The sequence below is a fragment of the Triturus cristatus genome, chromosome 11 (assembly GCF_964204655.1).
Source record: "Triturus cristatus chromosome 11, aTriCri1.1, whole genome shotgun sequence".
Taxonomy (NCBI): domain Eukaryota; kingdom Metazoa; phylum Chordata; class Amphibia; order Caudata; family Salamandridae; genus Triturus; species Triturus cristatus.
In genome coordinates, this window is record NC_140594.1 from 1,063,398,337 (window position 1) to 1,063,421,969 (window position 23,633).

Below are 23,633 nucleotides of genomic sequence, written 5' to 3' on the forward strand. Positions count from 1 at the left end.
TGCTGTGAGGAGACGTAAACGGAGCCTACAGCAAAAAATATGTGATTTTTCCAAGATGTGCGAATGTGAAACTGTTGACAAGGTGAACATGCTCGGCCACGCGCTGATGGGCACCCGGCAGCGCGGGCACGCTCCATCACTCCTTATGGACAGAAAGGGGTCCCCCTTCTCTTCCCCATCTGGTCCTTGGGCATCGCTCGACGCCTGGAGCTACCAAGGGCAGCGTGCGCGCACTTGTTCCCTCTGCTCTCCCTCAGCGCGGGAGCGCGCCCGTACCACCGCTGCTGCAGCCGGGGGTGCGCACAGGCAGCCGGGGAGGCGCGGCCAGGGAGGAGCCTTCTTCAGACCGAAAAGAAATGAAGGTGCCAGGCAGAGCCCGACGAAGAGTTAGCCAGGGAAGTGGAGAGCGGCGTCAGGGTGCCGGAGTCCCAGGGAACCCTGCCCCCGCCCCCGTGCAGGCCAAGGAAGGCTGCGCCGAGTTCAGCACCAGCGAGGACGGACAGCAGCTCCGGGCACGTCCCAGCGGCAGTGCACAGCAGGGCACCTGGCAGCCGGCAGCAGAGCCCCTCAGGCGCCTCCACCCTGCTCAGGCAGTCGATCTCTTCCACTTGAGGCACAGTTCACACTCAGCCAAGTGACCAGAGGAGCAGCTCTGCCCTCTGGGGAGAGTGGGAAGTGAGGCGCCCCAGCAGCACCAGCAGCCCGCCCACCCTGCAGGGCAGGATGTACCAGGGACACATCCAGGTAAGGCAATGCCTCCCAGGCTGCCCTGTGTTGAAAACAGCGTGACGTGTGTGCTTCACTGCTCCAGTGGAAACACTGTCCAGCGGAAGTTTAGCATCTCGACTAATGTGCTTTTTTAAACTTTCGGATGTTTTAATGTGTTTGTTCTGTGCTCAGGGAATTTTGTGATTGTTTGAGGACATGGCCCGCTGAAGGGAGAACCCGGCGCAGCTCTGTTTGTGGGTATAGACTACAGATGAATTGTGAGGTGCAAAGTCAAGGGGGCCCCGAGGTGGCTGCTGTAATTTTAACTCCCCCAGCACCCCGGCAAAGTGAGGTTGTTCCCGCCTTCCAGCCCCATTGGGTTTGGTGGGAGATTCGTAGGCGTCATCCAGGTCTGACGCTGCGTGCAGGCGCTGTGCACATAGGTGGTCACCCCTAACTCTTCCTGTATGTCAACTGAAGGGCAAATGTATTGCGCGGCTCTAGGGGCGACTAGGCGCATTCGTTCTCTGTTGATTTTTTTCGCACTCAGAACTGTCTGCGTGTTTGTTCGAGGACCGTGATTTGCTGAAGTTTTTTTTCTGCCTAATAATAATCTGCGCCCTGCACTACCATCCGGGTGCCCACCGCTGCAGACTGGGCAGGTGTTCAAAAGCTATTAAAAGCGCACACGTGAATTACGGAAATAAAATATGACTCCTGTCTCAGGAGGTTATCGATTCCTCGGCAGCGCAGGCTCGGCAGCTGGCTCTTCCCGGACCGAGTCACCTTGTTCTCCCAACCTCCCTGGCATCGGGTGCCCATGGAAACTCAAGCCGCTCCTGCGCTGTGGGTGGCAGGGCATGGTGTGCGCGGGAGCGGCGGTGCAGAAGCACGGTGGGTTTGTGAATGGTGTTGCGTTGAACCAATCAACACGGCTGCCTTGCTTTGCCCCCTTGCCGTAGTACCGCGTAGCGGACGCGCAGCGCACTGCAAAGTTTGCCCAAAGTCGTGCTGCATGACTGGGGCATCACAATGTGTTACAATCTTCGAACGTGCAAAGATAGTTAGGGATTTACATTTCCTGATAGGCTGACCGTACATTGAAACACCAAAAATGAAGTACACTGTCTACTGGGTCCTTTAAATTATCGTCGTTTACCATGGAAGTGATGCTTACACTGGGGAATACCTAAACACAGTGGGCATGATTTACAGGGGTAATTTACACTTTTTTTGTCCAGAAAAGTTTGTATTCTGTTTTATGCATACAGGACAGATGATACATATAGAGCAACCTACCCAAGGTTTGATACTGATAATAGTCATTTACACTTCTGAGTAATTTACACCTTTGAATACGTTTACTACTTTATAGCAATCCGCAAAATTCGAGTGTAGATTTACTCCAAAGGTGTAACTCATGTGTCTCCACCACATTGAAGGGCTTGTGAACTATACCATTTTGAGTCATCTTCAGTTTTGAGTAATTTGCAATTTTGAGTAAATTTACTACTTTTTGGCTATTTACAAAATCAGAGTGTAAATTACCCTTTTGTGGTAATTTACCCTCGGATTTTGTGAATTGCCAGAAAGTAGTAAACTTAATGGAAAGAGCAAATTACTCAACATCGTAAATAACCTTTGTGAATTAGAGCCAGTCTTTGTGCTTTTGTGATCGAAGTTGTTTTTGTTGCCTCTGCACAGCGGCATGAGGGAGGTAATACATTATACATGTCATCACTTGTGCACTCGACGCGTTATCTAGCACCGACACTTCTATCTGTGCTGGGAGTGACGTGGTGTGGTGATAGGTAGAACAATGCACACTCCCACCTTTACTGAACATTTACTAAAATTAAGTACTGGATGCAAAAGTACCAGAGTGCAGCATCTGCGACTCTCTGAAAGCAGAGCACACGTTGCATAGTTGACTCCCCTTTCAAACTCAGCAATACATCCCAAAATTTCAAATAGCGAAAGGTTTTATTAAATGAAATCACAGAAAATGTAAGGTTACTTTATTAGGGCAAGCGTTAAAGTATAATACAGCATTAAATAGCTAAACAGGTGTTCTGATTATGTGACTGATCACTCACAAAGGTGGCTTTATTTACATTCAAATTGTACTCCATTTTCTCCTAGCTAAATGACTATTTTGGCTTTCATGCTATCAATAGCATGTGTGGCTGAACTTACTGTCTTTCTATCAGTCCTTAAAATACAGGGATCTATGTGTTATCCATCCATCCATCCATCCATCCATCCATCCATCCATCCATCCATCCATCCATCCATCCATCCATCTATCTATCTATCTATCTATCTATCTATCTATCTATCTATCTATCTATCTATCTATCTATCTATCTATCTATCTATCTATCTATCTATCTATCTATCCATCTATCCATCCATCCATCCATCCATCCATCCATCCATCCATCCATCCATCCATCCATCCATCCATCCATCCATCCATCCATCCATCCATCCATCCATCCATCCATCCATCCATCCATCCATCCATCTATCCGTCTGTCTGTCTGTCTGTCTGTCTGCCTGCCTGCCTGCCTGCCTGCCTGCCTGCCTGTCTGTCTAATATGTGTGCCTGTATGTCTAGCTTCTTGTGCAATCATCTGGCTGGCTGTCTATCCATTCCATCCACTACCCACTATTCACCCACCCATCCATCCATGAAACCATGTCTATCGATCTATCTGTCCCTGTCTATCTTATCTATATGTGTCTACCCATATAGTCTATGTTGAGTACACAACCTTCACCCATTCTGACACGCACAAATATACACCCACACACACGGGTGCTTATTCACACACACACACACACAACCACCGCATAAGTGCTCATGAACACCCACACAGACACACACAGCACTTTTGTATAGCCTCTGCACCACTGTTTTCAGCAGTCTCCTTTACCACCACTATTCATCGCATAAGTACCGACGTTTGTTGAACCCACTGTTGTAAGTTTCCACTTTTCGAAAAGTTATCCTGTGGGATCACAGCCTGTTCCGGGCCCCAGTGCAGACCACCAACAAAGGCAAAAACAATCCAAGCACAAGACTTTGATTCTCGTTTTTTACATCAATATGCTGTGAAGTATATTCCGGAACACACGTATATGCTATCCATTCAAGATCCAAGACAAACATGTTAGGACACAATGCAATTATTTCGTCAACCGTTATTAGGAAACGTGTGTGATTCAACTGTTCATGTGAATACATCACGTTTGGGCTTCATTGATGGGCAGTCTTGACCACACAGCATGGTGAGCAGTTAGCATAGTCCGTTAACGGTTTTAGGGGCATATTTACAAGCTGGCGATAAAAAATTATTGCCAATTTTGCGACCGTTTTTGGCCGAAAAGCGGCGATAGTTTTACCGCCTAATTAGCAAGGCCACGCTAACGCGTGAAACCTTGCTTTAGCGTGGGGATTCCTAACGCCCAGCTTTGCATCTCTAATGAGATGCAAAGTGGGCGTTCCTGACCTAACATGACAGGAGAAATGTCGCTAAGCGACATTTCTCCTATCATCAAGCCCCACACTATGAAGCATAGCGGCAAGAAAAGTAGCGCTATCCCCTGTTATCGCTACTTTCCTTACACCTGCTTCAGGACTGACTTAGCCATGATATCCTATGGAAGGTGGATATCATGGCTAAGTTTGTGAGGCCCTATCAGCAAGCTAACGCCACACTACGTGAGATTATCGCTGGGTTTCCAGCGATAATCTCACGTTAGGCAGTTAGCGCTAGGATTTTTATCGCTGAGGAGATAAGCGTTGCTAATAGCACGCTATCCCAGCGATAAAAATCCACGTCACCCGGCGATAATTATCCTCACGCTAAGAGCGCTGAGCAATAATTATCGCTGGTTGTTGCTGATATGCCCCTTAGTATTAAAATTGATACTTCACTAATCTAAGTATTTCAAAGTAAAGCCCAGCATCTAACATTAAAATGTCTGTCCTTGGTAAACCTTTAGCAATACAGGGGATAGTTTAGTAAATCAGAAGTGTCTAAAGGAAGGTTTTGGACCCAAATCTCACCGAAAAGTTAACGTTTGCATTCACCCCATGTATCTAGGGTTGCCACCTTTCCAAGAGAAAAATACCGGCCATTTGTTGTTGTTTTAAGAGTCTGCAAACACACGAACAAGACACTAAATAGAAAAAAATCCAATGTATTACTTTGTAACACGGCTTCCTGTCTTTGATTACTTTAATTATCAGTCAAGGGTCATTAATGCAGCTCTAGAAAACATTTAGAAGTGTTTTCTGTTTATATTTACTGTTTGAGGTATGTACAGATAAAGACTAAAAATACTGGCTATAGGTGATTTTGCTCATTTTTGTACTGGCCGAGGCATCAAAATACCGGTAGTGACGGTAGAAAACCTGTCAGGTGGCAACTCCACGTGTAGCAAACACCTTTCACATACATTTCCATCGATCAGATAATACACACATCGCAGCCCAAGATTCGCTGGTCACATCCCCTCATCTATGATGGCTGTCTCATGAGTCCTTCCTAATAAGTGCTGTAACATATAGAATTATAGATGGGTAACAGTGAATTAGGAGGAGGTATTTCACTGGGTGGTTCTGAGTGATGTCAAATAAACAACCAGGGAAAAGTTCAAGTTGTCTATGATGTCACTCAGAACCTCGAGGTAAAAAACATCTCCGTAATCTACTTTTTACACATATCTGTAATTATATGTTATGTGTCATCCCTCAAAATCATCTGCTGCCCCTGCTTTTAACTGAGCAGAGGATAATGGCAGACCCATACATTACATGGCCTCTCGTCCATGACCCAAATGTGAAAATTAAATACTTTCTCCAAAAGGGTGGAGGAACCAAGAGCTTTTTTTATGAGGTCCTGTACAACGCTCCAAGGTACATACACAAAACCAGGAGTACAGTTCCTCTGGGAAGGGAAAAGGAAGGGGAGGGGAGAGAACTTTATCTCTATATAATGCCCTCACACACCTAGCAAGGTGTCATGCTTCATCATAGGGCTATGCTCCTCGTCGGGCCGGCACAGCAATGCCCGACGGGCTCCCGCGAAGGGGCTCTTTATCGGAGTTCTTTTTAGAGATAGCCGTATGGGTGCGTGGGGGTAGGTGCAACAACTGTAGTGAGTGTGAGTGAAGTGAGTATAAAATAGGTCTGGTATTGTCAGGCAGAGAACAATTTTATTCTGGTGATATACCAGCCTAGTTAAAAAGATAGGCTCCCGTAGGGATTATAATGCTCCCTCGGGAAGTAAGAAGGTCAACATGTTTCTTGCCGTGTGCCCAGAACGGGTCAGTGGCAATTCTTCAGGACCAGTGACAGGCAGTGCTCAAGTGAGTGAATATATAGTTTCTACTACATATTAGGTGAAGGTAAATTTATACTTTACCATGTGTGTCCATAAGATCCCACAAGGGGGAGTCAGGGAATGGACCCACTGTTGTCACACCTAAATAAGGGAAGAAAAACAAAAACAACACAACAACCAGGGAACAAAACGGACAACATTCAGTAAGGACATAATAGTCATGAGTAAACAATTGGTAGTGATGTGCGATGCTAGGATGGCGGTGTACATCGAAGGCATGCTGAAACACCATGCTAGGTGGTGCCCAATACACAAATAGTAGCTCTAAAGTGCCAAAGGGGGGGTGGACTGATGTGGGGTATGTGCCGGTGTGCCACGGTGTGTGAAAGCCGGGCGGATTATCGGTGATGTAAACTGAAGGTTACAGACCCCAAGTGCCGGAGTGCCACAAGGTGTGGAAACCGGATGGATTTTCAGTGCATACCGTAAAATGCCCCACATTTTACGGTATTTCTTTGGGCACCCCTGGCTTCGTACAAGGGCTTTTCTTGCACTGCACACCAGTCCACCCCCCTGAGAAATTTTTTAGCACAATTTTTAAAACTCAGTATTCTGGTAGTATCCCAACATTAAATCTCCAGGCTCAATCTACAGGGTACCAAAAAGGTAATCTCTTTAATCCACTACCAAGCACTCCCTGCCTCTTTATCTCACACATTTGAGGTGCCCGCTTTCATCCTTGTGACGGGTTGTCGGTCTTTCTCTTCTTCTGTCTTTTCGCTTTGTGTTTTTCTCTCCCTTGCTCTCGATGCATAAAAATAAGTTGCGGTCCCTAAAACTGATTGCAAGTGGGTCCAACCGGCAACCACCGGCTCAAATTAAGCACTACCCCCTCTCCATTCCAAACACATCTTTCCTGGAGTATGTGTATATTAACAGGGTATTTTAATATCATATCACTAGAGAGAATGTTTCTTGTACAGCCTGGGATGTTTTGGTCTATGACCAATTATTTGAACAAAAAAATCCCGAATTACGGAACTTGCAACTTATAAATATTGATCAAAAAGCAAGACAAATGGCATTCAATCAGATAACATCAAAGTTCATGATTCCAGAAATCCCTTTTCTAGATAGATTAGTGAGCCCTCAATTATTCCCAATACCGCACGCGACACTTGAGCTCAGCTGTAAAGTGATGGGCTGGTGGGGATTCCTGCTACTATTGGTGGACGTGATGCTTATGGGGAAGGTTGCATCTGTGTGTATTTTATCACAGCTCTCAGACAGGAGCACCGCCTGACAAGGCAACAGATCACACCTTGGCAGGCACGCCAGCTCATTCATCAGCCTCCCAGGGGACTGCCAAGAGGCTGCTCATGTCTGTATCCGCAGCCCATCGACCTCTACTCGACTTCCCCGAGATATCTGAGCTCTGCCTCCTTCCACGGTCTGACTTCTGGTTTCCCCATCTCTACTCAGTTACCTCTTTTCTTTAAGACTTCCTCTCTTCTCTGAGCTTGTCTCTCTTTTATTGTGCTTTCTGAGCTTTTGGATTACTCTAGTTAATAGTCCTTCCTCTCCTCATCCATCATTCTTCTTCACTAATGCAACCACACTCGCTGTTCTCCCCTGAAGTGTCTACACTCCATCACTGCACTGCTTCATATTGTTGAAAACGACTGTTTCTCATCCACACTTTTATTCTCTTATTTAGTCAATGTCTTAGATTCATGTGTGGCTGTTTTGTTGGAATAGAGAGACATTCATGAGTAATTCCTTATGGTGAATGTGTGCACTATGGTGAGTGTATGCACTATAGTGAGTGTATGCACAGGTCTATGGTGAGTGTGTGCACGTTTACAATTTGACATGTTGTTTACATTTCATCTAAGGTATTCAAACCCATCCTCGATGTGTTTATTAGGTCTGGTCAGAGAGTCTTGCATGCCTCATGTTTACCAAACTAATAATAATACATACATATATACACAGCATATGCCAATCAGCCTACTTCATCCATTATTCTGGTAAAGTGTCATTCACATTTTGGTTCTGCCCACTGCAGTATACAGCATGAGGCAATGGTCAGCCCACTTCAAACATTGCCTGTTTTCAGAGTGAGAGATGGAAGTTTGCTTGTGCGCATGTGCACAGCGAATTAAAAAGTAGTTCACTTCAGCACCAGGGATGGACGTCCAATCTCTGCTTTCACTTCTCTTTTCACTTTATGTGCTTTTCTTATTTATGTTTCTGAATGGGCCTTTTTTTACCTATTGTCTTTTTGCAAACATATGCATGCCACTTTTTACTGAAGTTTTTACATTTTATTACACTTATATAATGTCTATTGTATATGATTGCAAAAATAATGAAAACATAATTTAAAGAAAAGTGCGTCAAGATAAAACGTATTGGAGCTGCCAATGTTTGTTTTGTTGTTTTGATGTGGTCCCTTCCTAAACCATTTGTGATGTTGCCAAGTGGTGGCAACATCCACCAGCATAATCATGGGCTTCTTCCACACTCCTCCGTATATAGTAGTATCATTGCCTCCTACCCCGACCAGATACATTTGAGTTGTGATGAATAATCGCTGTCGTTTCCTTCTCTCCCCCCGAGAAGTTGTTCAGTCGACACTTTTCGTGGGAGAGCTGCTTCCTAATACTTTTAATTTGGATATCGCTTGTGGATCACAACATCACATCATGTTGGGGAGTATCTTGATTGAGATAGATTTGCATGGTGGGTTAGACGTGAGATTGCTAGGACACCAAAAAACAAATCCAATGTGATATTCGGAAAAGCCTCACATGTATAATTTTATCTCAATATATGACTTGATTTCAAGATCATTTTCAACAAGACACAGATCTTCTATTGACCTGGGATCTAGGTCAGTTTCTTAATTCCAAAAATAAAGATTTCTTACAACCACATTGCAGGTATTCCCATTTTGTATTTCAAATCATACATACAAAAGACTGATCATCTTGTAGTGTATAAACAAATCCAAAAAGGTGCTCCAAGTGACAGCGCAGTGACAAAGTGATTATCAGTGAGCCATGACAACAAAAGTGACATAGAAAGATCTATATTTACAAAATGTACAAAATATCCATGAATCGCCCGAACCCCTGGGATAGTCTAGTTGAGCAATTGAAACCCAAGGTTACAAGTCATTGGAGTTTAAAAATCCAACAGTGAATGTCAGGGGTGGGCATGAATCAAGTTGACGTTTCGACCTCTTACCTGGATGAATCCACTGGGGTCTTCTTTAGGACAAAAACAAAGGTAGGCACAGGACCCAAAAGAATCAGGCAAAGTTTCATGGGCTGAGTCTGGGCTGAGGGTCAATGCATTGAGACACGCTGCTGCCACGGAGGTGTACGCAGTGCTCTATTGTATTTTGGAACATTTATATTGGAACAGAAATAAATATGAGTGGATTTTCTTTCATGAAAATTTGCCCCTGATTCTTTCGGGTCTGGTGACTACACTCTGATCCCAACAATGTCAAAAACATACTTTCTAAAAAGAAATGCAGTTGGTTTTTTTTCAAATAGAGCTTTCTGGTCAAAGGCACTCCCTGAGGGTATTCTATAAAGGAAAACTTTAAAAAATTGGATTATTAGTTGAGAGGAGTGGAAGTCCCACTCAAATAATAAACATAATTAGCTTGGCAAAAGCAATCAGGTTTAACTTGGAGCCAATCTGTAAAGTATTTATGCAACACACAAACAGTAATAAAGTAAAAACAGAACACAAGAAAACCCCAAAACAATGTAGAAAAATATACTTACCTTTAATTGATAAAACAACTTCGAAATTACAAAAATCCTATCAGTAGAACCAGAGATGTAAAATGTTAAACATTTAGGTGAAAATAGCGCAAAGAAGCACAAAGTGCCATTCGCCGTTATCTGATCAGCGCTAGACCAGGGAAAAATCACTTGTTCAGGCCAACTGTAATGGAGCATGGGTCGGATACAGGTACCCGGTTAGTTTGACTGAAGAGTTACCTTCTCAGGTCTGGTGTAAAAGTTGTGGTTCACAGTGGTAGAGGCCGTGAAGAGAAGGAGGTCTTGGCACAAGGAGCAGGTAGAGTGGCGCGAAGTGCAAGTCTTACTTTGACAGTCATCGCAGACAATCACTGTTAAGAGAAGAGCAGGTCCTGTTGGAGTTTCGTATTGGCAGTCATCACAGGCAGTTGATTCTCGGTGCAACGAGGTTGCTTCATGTTCACAAGAAGCTGAAAACCTCTGTACACCTTTTCTTCAGCAGGTGTTCTTACTGAGACAAGACAGAAATTGCAGTCCATTGTCACTTAGTATAGATTTAGGGATTCCATCCCTTAAAAATGATTTTTCCAGGAAGGAAACCACAGCATTATCATCTACTGACTCACACACTTCAATCTCTGACCACTTTGAATAATGACCAATGAGAACAATCACATTTTTGGGGTACACTAATATCTTCCCTTAGATTCTCTGGACATTTCCGATCCCCAAGGGATGGTCAAAATCCGATAGCGCCTTGTCTTAGTTTGTACAAAACTGACAAGCCTCTCACAAATCTCTCTGTGTCAACATCAATGCCATGCCACCAATATGATGTCTTTACGCCTTCTCTTCAGTTTAACTATTTCTAGATGTCCTTCAGGATTTATTTCCAATTGTTTTTGCCTTAAAACTTTATGAGATACCATTCTGTCCCCTCTGAGAATTTAACCTGCATCACTAAGAGATAACTCCTCCGTCATTTCCAATATTTGCTTACATTCCCCATGTAATTCATTTTTAACTGTCTAACCTTTTTTGATAAATTGCTTCACCATTCCCAAAACTTCATCCTCTTCATAATTTGCTACCCAATCCTCATCTAAAATTGCCAGATTACCATCATTGATCATTGCCACACTGTATTCACCCCAACCATTACTGACATGGTCACACAAGGCTAAGGATGAACACCTCAAATGATCTGCCACATTGTTCTTATTCCCAGGTAAGTATTCCGTGTCATATATGAAATCCAACAACCTAAGCCTCATTCTTGCAAAGCATGGTGTGGCCATAATCACCCCACTTGATCTATTCCTGCATGCGCATCACATTCATCTCGCACATGTGCTGCCTTACTGTTTTGTGACCGGATCTCAGTGTGTGAGTCTGAGTGTGAGCGAGCCCTGCCATTAGAGGTGCTCACTCTGTCTTGCCGCTTTTCCCTCAAAACTTGAAGAAGTTTTCCTCCTCCTCGTCCTGTCATGCAAATGGGGCTGGTGCCGGACCTTTCCTGGGACTCCAACTTCTCCACTTGATTGAGCCCACACCTTTTCACTTGCTCTCCACGATTCCACTTTGTGTAAGAGTCAGGAGCCTCCATAGCAGTTCAAGTCAAACTCATCGACAAACGTGTAGAGAAGAGACGTGCTACTTTTCATCTGGTAAGTAGTTTATTGGAGAGCAAGCATATGGCATTCCATCGCCACCAGTAATCACTCTAACTGTTTTCCTACCCGTACATTCCAGAACAGGTAACCTAGATACCACAATGCCAGCCAAGGATCCAGGTCCTGGAAGGCACGTCAGGACTCACTCCAGCAGAGGCCAGCTGCAAGGCTCCGGCAGGTCTAGGCAGGTCCAGTAGGTGCCGGTCAGCTGTGCAGTTGCAGGGAGGCCTCTGGAAGCTTGTTGTTTTCCGGTAGCTCACACAGGAGGTAATCCGCTTGAGCCTTGGAGTCACTCTGGGTTCAAGGCAAGCAAATCTAATCCTTCTTCAGTCAACTGGGCAATCCCTCCTCTTCATACAACAGGGTACTCCCTCTTCTGAATCTTCTACTGGTTCAGGAGTATTCCAATGAGAGTTTCTGAAGGTCCCACTTTTTTAACTGATGACAGCCTTCATTTGGGTAATTGCCTGACCTACTCCCAAAACTGGTTCTGGTCAGTTCTTCCCCTGTACTGGTCCTAGCTCCAACCTTTCTAGGGTGACAACGGCAAAGGCAGGCTGGGCGTCAGGTTCCTTTGTGTGTGCTCGAGGCAGAGTCCATAGAAAGTTAATCAGGGCAGGGTATAGGTCCGCCCCAGCCATCCTGCCAGGAAGACCCTCTTCCCTCACACCTAGCCTTTCTTTGTTTCACTGTCTGTAAACAATACACAACCCATAACCGCGGAGCCAAATCACAACCCACAACAGCAGAGCCATTCACAGTCATGTGACCCAGGACACTGGCAGAAAGGCATATTTGGTTTAAGCAGTAAAATGGTAACTTTATAAAAGTGGCATCCAACTTCACCATTAAAGAGAATTTTTAATTACAATCCATTTGAATGTAAACATAATTTCTCTATCTGCTCCCAATCTGAATTTAGCACTCTTTAATGTATTAAGATAATCCATTGTTCGTTTATGGGAGAGATAGCTTTACAACAGTGAAAATTGACTTTAAGAGTTTTTCACTGTCAGGGCATGTACAACTTAAACACACATGTCCTCGTTTTTAACTACCATTCAACCTGCCCAATAAGCATTTAGGGCCAAACATAGAGGTAACTTATAAGTATTAAAAAGGAAGGTTTAGGTCTGGCATACGGCTTAATTTTCTCGGTCGAAATGGCTGTTTAAAACCCCCACACTGCAGGCTGTAGTAGCAGGCCTGAGACATGTTTTACAGTGCTACTTTAGTGGGTTCTGCCAACTATTAGCATTTCATTTATAGGCCCTGGGTACAGGTAGTACCATTGAGTAGAGACTTACAACTAAATTGATTGTAGGAACATTTTACAATGTTTTCAGGAGAGAGCACAAGCACTTTAACACTGGTTAACAGACCAATCAGCTGGAAACAAATTGCACTTGCTGCTCGGTCAGAAACCAGTTTGAGTGTGTGTTCTTTTGTAGGGAGGAAGAGGGCTTTGGGGAATGCCTTGAGTCTGCTATCTGCGCATGCCATGGCTGATCGATGTCTTCCTCGTGCTGGAGGCATAAGCCTAGTCAGTGCCGACAAGTTGTGGGCGTGGCGGATTTTACCTTCGAGGCATAGGCTTTCATTTAGGCGTTATTTACAATGGCCGAAGGTGGGATCGTAATACTTCCATTAAACTAAATGGGCATGGACGGGGCTGGCTCATGGGAACAAGGAAGGAGTGGGGGTGTCACTGACCTCTGCCTCCTTCATTGCAGCCCAGCAACTGCTGTTCTTCCTTCCCACCTTTGATTGCGATAGGTGGTCTGAGGAGTGGGGAGGTGCACCATCGTAGCTTGCACCGAGGCTCTAGGTCAGTGCAGTGTATGGTGCTCAGCCCTTTCAGCAACTGACTACTGTTTTCTTTCTACCGTTCTAAATCCTAAAATTCTAAAATACATTCATAATGGCTGAGCATCATATTACAACATCTCCCTCCTTTACAATGAAGAGGGAGAAAGTTACAAGAGGCATGAGGAAAATTACAAGGAAAGAATCTAGTGAAAACATCGCAAAAATGTAACATGAAAAATTACCTTTGAAACCTGAAAAGGAAGAATGAAAATGGAAGAATGAGAAGACGCCAAGAGACAAAGAGAAAGTAGTGAAAATGAATGACAGGGAAGACAGAAGGCACAAAAGACAACACACTCCTGCACCATCCATCTATCTCACACAAGAGCAAACACACACTCCCTCACACAAACAACAAAACAACGCAAATACACAGATCATGAGAGCTGGCCAGGCTGACATGAGGAGAGTAAAGGGTGCTGGAAGGAAGTGATAAGTGAAACAAACAATGAAGTATAGAGAAAGGGGGAAAGACAGCCGCAGACAGAGAAGGCGAGATGGTGGCTGTCAATAAACAAAGCAGAAGAATGGGGGTACATCCCCAAAAACACAGCGAAAAAAGACGTATTGAGCTCACAGGGTTGGGAAAGAAAGAGGTGAGCTAGAGCAGTAGGACGTACTGAACTCACATGAATGGGAGAGGAGGAGGTGAGCTAGAACAGAGTTTCCCCCCAAAGCAGGTTGAGGTGAAAGGTGGGCGGAAGCGGCACACGGCACAGTGTATAAAATGAAACTGTGAACCGGATGTGGAGGAGGACCACATGAAGCAGTAAAATTTCCCTCAATGCAGGTTGAGGTGAAAGGTGTGCGAACAAGGCACACGGCACAATGTACCACATGAAACTGTGAAACAGATGTGGAGAAAGACCACATGAAGGAATGAAACATGTGCAACAGGCAAAGTGGATGTGGGGACGCACCACATGAAAGAGTAAAATCTCCCTCAAAGCATGATGGGAAGAAAGGTGTGGGCAGGGACCACACGTAATAAAGTAGGATGCATGAAAAGTGACCATCCCATCCTCGTCACCAATTACTCTAATGAAATGAAGTTTCTTCAGTCGAGGTATTTTCAGGAAGGTTTATTTAGGAGATAAGTTATATAAGGAATGAGCATTTTACTGTTTCTAAAAATATGTTCTGACTCGCTTGGGGGAGCAATGGCAAGGTGGGTGCAGTCCACCACACCGATGACATTGGGAAAGCCTGCCAAATTGTAAAAGTCAGCCTTTAAGTTGCTCATCTCCATCTTTGTTTTGGGGAAATAAATGATATTCTCTGCTCTTTTTACCAGTGCACAAAGAACCTGCTTCAGAACACGGCAAATTGTTGGCTGTGAAATGCCTCCTGCTGCTGCTACGGTGCTCTGGTATGACCCAGAGGCTAAAAAAGGCAAGGAGCACAGCAATTTCACATGGGCTGGCACGGCATGTGTTCTTGAGGTCGCAGGTTCCAGATCAGGCTTCAGCTCCTGCAATAGATCTACGATTATTTTACGACTCAGTTGATAGCGCTTGACAATGTCCTCCTCAGACATGTTAAAAATTATTATACGGTTTCGGAAGACCCGTTCACCTCGTCTACGTCTACGTTCAGTTGCCAAATTATACTCCAATTCAGCTAGTCTGCGTCTCCTGATGGCCAGGATAAAAAATGCTGCCATGGTCTGGAAGAAAAGCTGGCTGCGGACAATAACTATGTCCCCTAAACAGGAAAACACAGTTCTTCAAGTGTAGGGGAAAATGAGAAGGAAACAATATAAGTGACAACTACACGTATTCCTTTAGACATCCTAAATGAGTTATAATTGTTTGGTCCATTTTTGTTTGTACCTTCGAGCTTTACTTTTTGAAAATAATTCTTTAAACGGATCTGCTTTTGCTCAAGTTTATTTCTATGATGTCCTGCACAGAATAATATTCATGCGTCTTGTTGTAAAGGAAGATACAGAGTCCATCTGTACATGTAGGATACTTCTTTATTAGTAGCTTGGTTCCAGGATAGGAGATCAGGATAGTAGGAGAAGATAGATGGTACAAAGACAGCCTCTCCTCAGCAACCTATTTTGGACATGTTATTCACTTCATCACGTGGGTTTCCCCCCCCCAAGAAACTGCTGCCAGTTGAAACACTTGACTGGTACATCTCAGACTTTTTTGCAATCTTGCATCAACTTTTACGTACAGCAATCTGCCACTTTTGCAACACAGAAGTAATTAACTTGACTCTCTTTGTCACTGTGATGGTCCTGTGGCTTTCTTCTATGACAGTTGTGACTTCATGACACAGCTTCTTGACACCATTGATCCCAATTACACATTTTTAGCCCTTCTCTGACACAGCAACATGCTATTGGCTTTCTCTTATGAACTGTCGGGAGACCCTTGACACCTTGAAAAAAGCTGGCTGGCCCCTGTGTTTGTCTTCCATGTCCTTGCCTTGACACTCATTTATCATAAAATTTCGCCTTCTTAGCTTCGTTTTACAAATAAGAAACAGTCATCTCTTTTATATTCACCAGTGACTTAATGCTATTTTCTTGACCCCTTCTTTTAACACAATGATATTAACCTGCAACACACTTTGCCCCTCTTGCAAGTGCTCTTAGACACAAAACTGCTGTGCGTGCTGCTTTCTCAAAATAAGCTGAAGTCCCTTGATATTCTCTTGTAATATGTTAACGTCCACTTCTGTCAGTCTTACAGGCACCGGTTATCCTTCTTCTTTGTACGTAAGCTGGAGACAATTGGGGGCATATTAACAACATATTAACATTAACGAGATAAAAATATCGCCCTATCAACAACAGGGTGCTAACATGCAAAATCGCATGTTAGCACTCTTTTTCACTACGCTTCCCTTTGCATCTCTAAGAAGATGCAAAGTGGGCGTTCCAGAGCAAAATAATAGAAGAAATGTCGCTAAGCGACATTTCTCCTATTATCAAGCTTCACGCTAGCCCTGTTAGAGACAAAAAAGCAGCGCTAACCACGGTTAACGCTGCTTTTTTACGTCTGCTAATTTTCAGACTTAGCCATGTAATCCAATGGGAGGTGGATTACATGGCTAAGTCCACCATGGGCTATCAACAAGGATATCCCTATCCTTGTAGTTTTATCGCTGCATTACCAGCGATAACCTCCCAAAATGCTGCTATCGCTGGATTTTTTATCGCCTAGGCGGTTAGCGTTGTTAATAACACGATACCAGGCGATAATATCCAACGATAGCGGGCGTTAAAAAAATTAACGTTAAGCGCCCTTAGCGTTAATTTTCCCCGTTCCTTGTTAATATGCCCCTTGGTGCTTTAGTGTGATACAATAACATCCTTCTATAGTAGGTAAAATACTTGAGCGCGTTCTTACAATAAATTTGCATCTTTTAACCCACTCCTGAAACATTAGCATCCCTTTGTTTCTTTATAACACATTACCATTGACTAGCAAAGGTTTTTCCCAAATGTGCACACTATATTGACGTTTTTTTTCATGCATTTTGGTTGTCTTGTAACGTTTGAACAATCCTCAGTGCTCTGATTAGATGTCATATTTTCGTAAGCCAAGTCCATCTCTTTTAATTATGGTACTTAGAGTGTCAGTTAGTCAACTCAGGCTGAGCTGCTAGGGGCCTGCTCCTGGTGGGGTTGTCTTTAAACTATCTATCTTCTCCTACTATCCTGATCTCCTATTCTGGAACCAAGCTACAAATAAAGAAGTATCCTACATGTACAGCTGGACTCTGTATCTTCCTTTACAACAGTGTTCCAAAGCGCACTCTGAATTGCTGGTGTCCTTAGGGTCTCTGTTACGACTGTTCGTGTTCCTTCCCTTGTTTGAACAGGTTGTTATTTCTTAGCATTCACTCTATCAGCATTTTTACAATATCAGCGGTTTCCGGTACCCTGCAGTTCCTCTTGTATCTACCACATTAGATGTCATGTGATATGTACTTAAACCGTGCCTGAATTTCTGTCACAGGACACGTTACAAGTTGGTGCACATCCATTGGCAATCTTCGGCGTTTTCTTTAGAACAAGTCTATAGCCCTCAGCATAATCTTGGCAGGAAAAGTGCAACGTGCTTGTTTAGGAAGACCCTCCTTCTAAACTAATGGATGTTCAGGCCTGGCAGAGTTGGCCATGAAAGGTGACCCGCTGTCTCTTCCGGTCACTGGTGGGGCTCTCGGTGCCAGTACACTTGATCTGCTTTTCAGAGGGCTTCCTTTATCTTGAAGGTTCTTTATCTTGAAGTTGTTGAATTAGATGGCAGTAGCATACGCAAGTTCTTCCAATCGTCGCCAATTGTAATGAAATGAAGTTTCTTCAGTCGAGGTATTTTCAGGAAGGTTTATTTAGGAGATAAGTTATATAAGGAATGAGCCCCACCAGCCTGTATGGTGCTCAGCCCTTTCAGTAACTGACAACAGCTTTCTTTCTAACTTTCTAAATCCCAAAATTCTAAAATACATTCATAATGGCTGAGCATCATATTACAGCCGTCAATTGGCTGATGTTGTTGCGTTGGCAGGGGTGGGGGGGTGAGACCAGGTTACTGTCCCTTTTGTGGATTATTATTCCCATGCGGCTGAGCACGGTCTTGTGATGTTCATACAGCAGAGAGTGCAGTTTTTATATACTATGAACTGAACCGGAAGGTATTGGAGTGTTTTACACGAGTGCCAGTTACATTACACAAGGTCACATTCATTCTTTAGGTATGGTGAGATAGCAATTTGGCCAGAATCACAGGATGGTCAGCCGGCGCCGAGACTCAAACCCAGTTTCCCAGTTCCAAAGCTGGCAGCTCTGCCCTTAACGCCACAGACACCAGAGTGGGTTTGGGTACGTGGCACTAGATGGAACACGGTGCTAGAAAGACCCCTTAAAACGCATGCGCATAGCCGGGACCCTCTGTGTGGGGTGGGTGGTGCACGTTTCAGAAGGTATCCACCTACTGGAAGGCAGCTTCTTCTTTAACTAGCTGCACAAGTCATGGGGGAAGGTCTCCCAGCTACCTCCTTTACATAACAGGGGCAGGCAAGCTGCATGACTCAGTGCCCTAGAACACAATGAAATGCAGCGACCACTGGGGCACCACCAGCTCTCCTCATCTCCCTGGTCTAAAGCCGGATTGGTCAGTGGGCACCCTACTGCAACCTGAGGAGTCTTGAAAAGTGATGAGATTTTATTTCTATGAATGTTTGGGAAGGCGCCTGGCGCTTGCATTCGTCAGAACCCCCTTGTTTGTATTAATCGAAAATCCTGTAAATTACTGTTTTTTTTGTTGGGAAGACGTACATTTTGAGCTGGAATGTTTTCTCCCAGGTGACTGCTGCCTGCTGGAGTGTACAGAGCAAAAGTAAACATAAATAATGCCACACAGTCTTGAAGAAGGGAAAGACAGTCAGAATTTCAAAAGGTCACATTCACATTTGAAGCAATCGAATTTGCTTTCTGTGTTTCTTTTTTACTTGTTAATTGACAATTAGTTATGTCCAGCGTTGATGGTGACATTCACATTTGAAGCAATTGAATGTTCCTTTCCATGGGTTTTCTGCTTGTTTATGTGCGACATTTCCATAGTTTCAGTGTACAATTTGCACATTACAGTAAGATATGGTGCCATATTTAATGTTTTTAAATATAAATGTTTCAAGACTACATCTTCACAGTTGCTTTATAAATCTCCTTCCTTTCTCAAATTTGCTTCAAAATGCACCATTTGTCATTGTTTTCTTCAAACTGTTCTCTGGGGAGAACTTCCAAACACCCTTTCTTTCAGTCGGGTTTGCGGGCTGCGCACGCTCATTACGTAAAACTCATACCCAACTTTTACGCTCACCACTTTCAAATGTCACCAGCCGCCACTGGAGTGAAGGCAAACATTGTGGGGGAATACCACACCACAGATGTCAATTCTAACAAAAAACAGTGGTGTAGAAAGAGAAGGACAAGGGAAATGAGCAGCCTTTGAGTGGGGACATCTGTATGTGAGAGCTCTGGGGTGAAAGAATTTTGAAGCCAACATACAGCATTTAAGTTGGTAGACTTTGAGTATACTTGGAAGAGAAAAGGTTGTATTTAACCCTAAAACTCACCTTCTTAAAATAAATGTGCTTAATTGACCAGGTCAATGACCAGAATGAAATCACGTGACCATTCAGCCACTGGGCTGAATGGTCACGTGATTCCATTCTCTTGGTTCAATAGTGTAACATTTACTTCTCTTGTAGTATATATTATGGGCCCGAGAAGTATCCAGACATGATTTATAAACTTGCTGGCAAACGTGCCTGCAGACTGATTGTTTCTAATTTTAACTAAATTAAATATTGTAATAGTCTGCCCTGTCTTGTTTCTCCTGTTCATCATGCTTATGAATCATGAGATAGTTTTGCAGATTTTCCCTGAAGCAGCACCTCAAATTTCAGTCTTTGCTTTTCCTAATCCAGTACTAATTTTAGAAACAGCTATTAAAATTTAAAGAGCTGTATTACTTTTCAAGATGCTTATTTGCTAGAGATCTTAGCTCTGCATAATGAAAAATATGGATAATAATATTAAGTTACATTACATCCTGTAGCATATTCATTCTTGTATACCAAGTGCACGTATTGCATTACCATACTTCCACGATGAATAAACATGAGCCCTTAGGCATTCATGCTGTGGTTTTAGTTCTACTGTCTCCCTTTCTCATTTAGGATAGACATTGTTCATGATAAGGGGGTATCTGCTTAAAGTTGTTTCTGAAGATCCCTCAGCAGTACAAATCCAACTGGGTCTCTGCCCAGCCATTAAAATGAAAGTTCCCAGACCGCAAATGGACATCTCAAATTTGTGCCAGATGTTTGACATACTGCCCTACATTGGATCCAGTCATCCTTAAATGAAATTACTTATCAACACCCAGACCACAAGAACATCCTTGCAGGTGATTTTAACACACTAGATTTAGGACAATCAGAAGGTGACCAGAAGGAAGTAAATCCTCACCTCCTAGAGGTTTGTATTGAGGAACTCGACCTCCATACAAGTGATCAACGGGACATCTCTAAGAGCAAACAACATTCCATGTATAGAAACACCTTAACACTGGGTTGCATCTTTCTGAATCGCTTTCCTGCGAATGAGAGGTGTCACATACAAGGTCCCGGCAAGAACAAAAAATGATCACCACCCAGTGACAATAAAGAATAATATGTGTGTCACTACTTACCTCCTTCCCATATCTGCCGGCTCCCTGCTTGTTCCAGATCAGGATTTTACAATAAACCTGCTGAGTTTTTCCAAAGGAAAGTAAACAGAATTTATGAGGAATTCTCTGCAAATCATAATGTAAATCACATGGTTGATTTCGGTTACTCTTCTTTTGCTGGGCCGCACGGTGATCCAAATGCTGTATTGAATGGTCTTGACATCTGTCCCCCTTTAACTGAAGAAATAATAATAAGACTGTTAGAAACCACTAAATCTGGTTCCCCTATGGATTCATGTCCGCCATTTGTATCGCAAATGGTTCCCAGTAGGATTGCGGTCCATCTTGTCAAACTGTTAAATAAACTCCTGATCTCAGGGCACTTTTTAGCAGCATGGAAAATGCATTGGTGCGTCCTATTTAAAAAAAACTTATCACGATCCTGCAGAAGTTAAAAACTACTGGCCTAGTTCCAGTCTACTGCTCCCTGAAAACATCTTAGAAGAGCTTTAAATGAAGGTCTGGCCTTTCTGGAGGCTAAAGGCATTCTGAATCCATCGCTGCATGGTTTCAGGCCACAGCACTGTGCAAAATCAGCCTTTATTAGTGCTTCTGGGGAGATTTGAATGTAGGTGGATAGGGGAGAGATGCACTGATCCTGCTGGACCTCTCAGCCGCGTGTGACACTGCATCAAGTGCTTATCAACTGGCTAGAGAGGGTGGGGATCAAGGGCGCAGCTCTTCCCTTACTCAGCTCCTTCCTATCAAACAGAGAACAGCCTGTTGAGCTTGGAGGGCACACCTCCAATTCCTTTTCTCTTCCTTGTGGGGTTCCTCAGGGATCATCGCTATCCCCATTTAACATTTATGTCACCCCCCATAGCAAAACTTATTCGAACGCATGTTTTTTCTGCAATATCCTATGACCACGATGCGCAGATAGTTGTATCAATTACATCTGATGTCCACGGTGTGGCCAAAGACTTTAACAACTGTCTGGCACATATCCCAATCTTGATGCAGGAAAACTGTCTTAAGCTTAACACCAAGAAAACAGAGATGATGCCCTTTGGGAACAGCATCTCTTTTTGGAATGATTTTTGGTGGCCTGTTAATTCAGGTTCTCCTCCATCTCCAGTTCGGAAAGTGATAAATCTTGGGGTCATTTTTGATGGGCAACTTTTTCCCTGAACAGATTACATCTTCATGTTTCTATCTATTGAAGGTATTCAAAAAGGTCTTTTCATTTATTCCATTAAACATGCAAAAAACGGTAATGGTTGCCCTGGTTCTATCTAAGATAGACTATTGCAACGCTCTCTAATTTGGAATTCACAAACATCTCCAATCAAAGCTACAATCTCTGGAGAATGCAGCAGCCTGTTTGCTTGTAAAATTTCCCAAATTTAGTTCCATTTCAAAGAGTGTTTGGGACCTCCACTGGCTGCCTGTTGGTGAAAGGGTAAAATGTAAGGCCTTGTGTATAGTACACAAAGCACCTCATACATTTGGCCCTCTATACTTTCAGAAGACCTTTGCATGACATGTCCCTCAACGTGACCTAAGATCACATGCTGCTAAATTAGTCATCATTCCTAAGGTAAAGAAGGCTAATTGGGGTGGCAGAAACTTCTCCTACCTAGCTTGCAAGCTTTGGAATCCTATGCCCTTCTCGTTGAGGTTTCAAACAAACGGGGGGGGGGGCAGATTTACAAGCCCCTTGTAACACTTTTGTGCCACCGTTGCGTCACTTTTTGTGGCGCAGTGGCACGTAAACAATGCTCCAAGTTGTGGCCCATTTACAATGTGACACATCTAGGGAGTTGCATCTCCTTGTAAAGCCCTGCACCACAGTATACCTGCGTATAATGTACGCAGAGTGGGCGTTCCCATGCGGGAAAGCCTAGTAGAAGTGACGCAGTGAAATCCACAAGATTTCATTGCGCCACTTCTATGACGCCACTGCATCAAAACCCTACGCCTGCTTAGCAGGCGTAAGGAGTGATGCTGCGTAATGGGAATAGGTCTCCCCATGCATTGCTGGAGTTGTGTCATGTTTGTGACACGACTCCAGCAATGTGTGAATTTTGCGCCAGCAGATGCGTCAGAATTTCTGACGCATCTGTCAATCCTTGTACCACGGTACCCCGTATTGTAAATACAGCGCTTCCATGGTGGTGCAAGGGTTTCGTATGGAGGCACATGGAAACTGACACATCTGTACAGATGCGTCAGTTTCTTGTAAATCTGCCCAAGGGTTCTTTTTAGGAACTCTTTGACAACATGGCTCTTTGTCTCTAGCATTAAGCAGGCCTCTTTTCTTTGTCAGCTCAGTTTCAGCACACTAGCGCTATGACTCCTCGGCATTCGTGTGCTCTAGAAAAATGAACTTAATTAGTTAACACCAGAACCTAATTCTCCACAGAAAAGGGTTAAATGAGGACCTGGGAATAGTCTCTTGTACAAGACATGTAAGGCACAACATAATCCCTTTACACTTACTCAGAACATCAAACGCAACTTTAACCACTAACAGAATCAAGATTAAAAAAATGGCAATTATGAGATTTACCCACAAGCCACTGCTTCCGGGCAATGAACTCAAACATAGTAAAAGGCTATGATGGCTTGCAAGTGTAAAAAGCAGAAAGACGCAGAGGCACTAAGACTACTAAAAGAGGCAAGGAGCATACATAAAAAATACTTTGGGCCCTAAAAAAAGTATTTGGAGGAAGAATGGCTGCATTTATTCAACCTTCTCACACCAGGTAAATCACGACAATTTTGGACCAACGTAAATAGCCTGCTAAATAAAAACATGATAACACCTTTTCCCCCAAGAACTGAATAGCCCATGCACTCCGTCTATATGTCGACTCCAAGATCCCAGCAGGCACTCTGCGGGAATCCCTTCTCAATCTGAGTGAGGCCCTCACAGACGATCAAATAGAAATAAAAGAGGTGGAATTTGCACAAATCCTTTAAAGCCACTTGTAGGGATGGGGCTCCTGGGCCAAACAGACTGCTTGGCAATGTGTTTAGGGAAGGCGT

The 23,633-nt window shown here is 43.7% G+C and overlaps 1 protein-coding gene across 2 annotated transcripts in view; it reads left to right on the forward strand.

The window, feature by feature from the left end:
* The first annotated feature begins 346 nt into the window (after positions 1–346).
* Positions 347–23,633, forward strand: part of PEX5L (peroxisomal biogenesis factor 5 like) — a 690,633-nt gene continuing 667,346 nt past the window's right edge. For both annotated transcript variants that reach the window (XM_085633878.1, XM_085633879.1), the window contains exon 1: positions 347–744. In XM_085633878.1, coding sequence (XP_085490004.1) covers positions 724–744 — 21 coding nt within the window. In that variant the 5' untranslated portion in view covers positions 347–723. The remainder of the gene's footprint in view (positions 745–23,633) is intronic.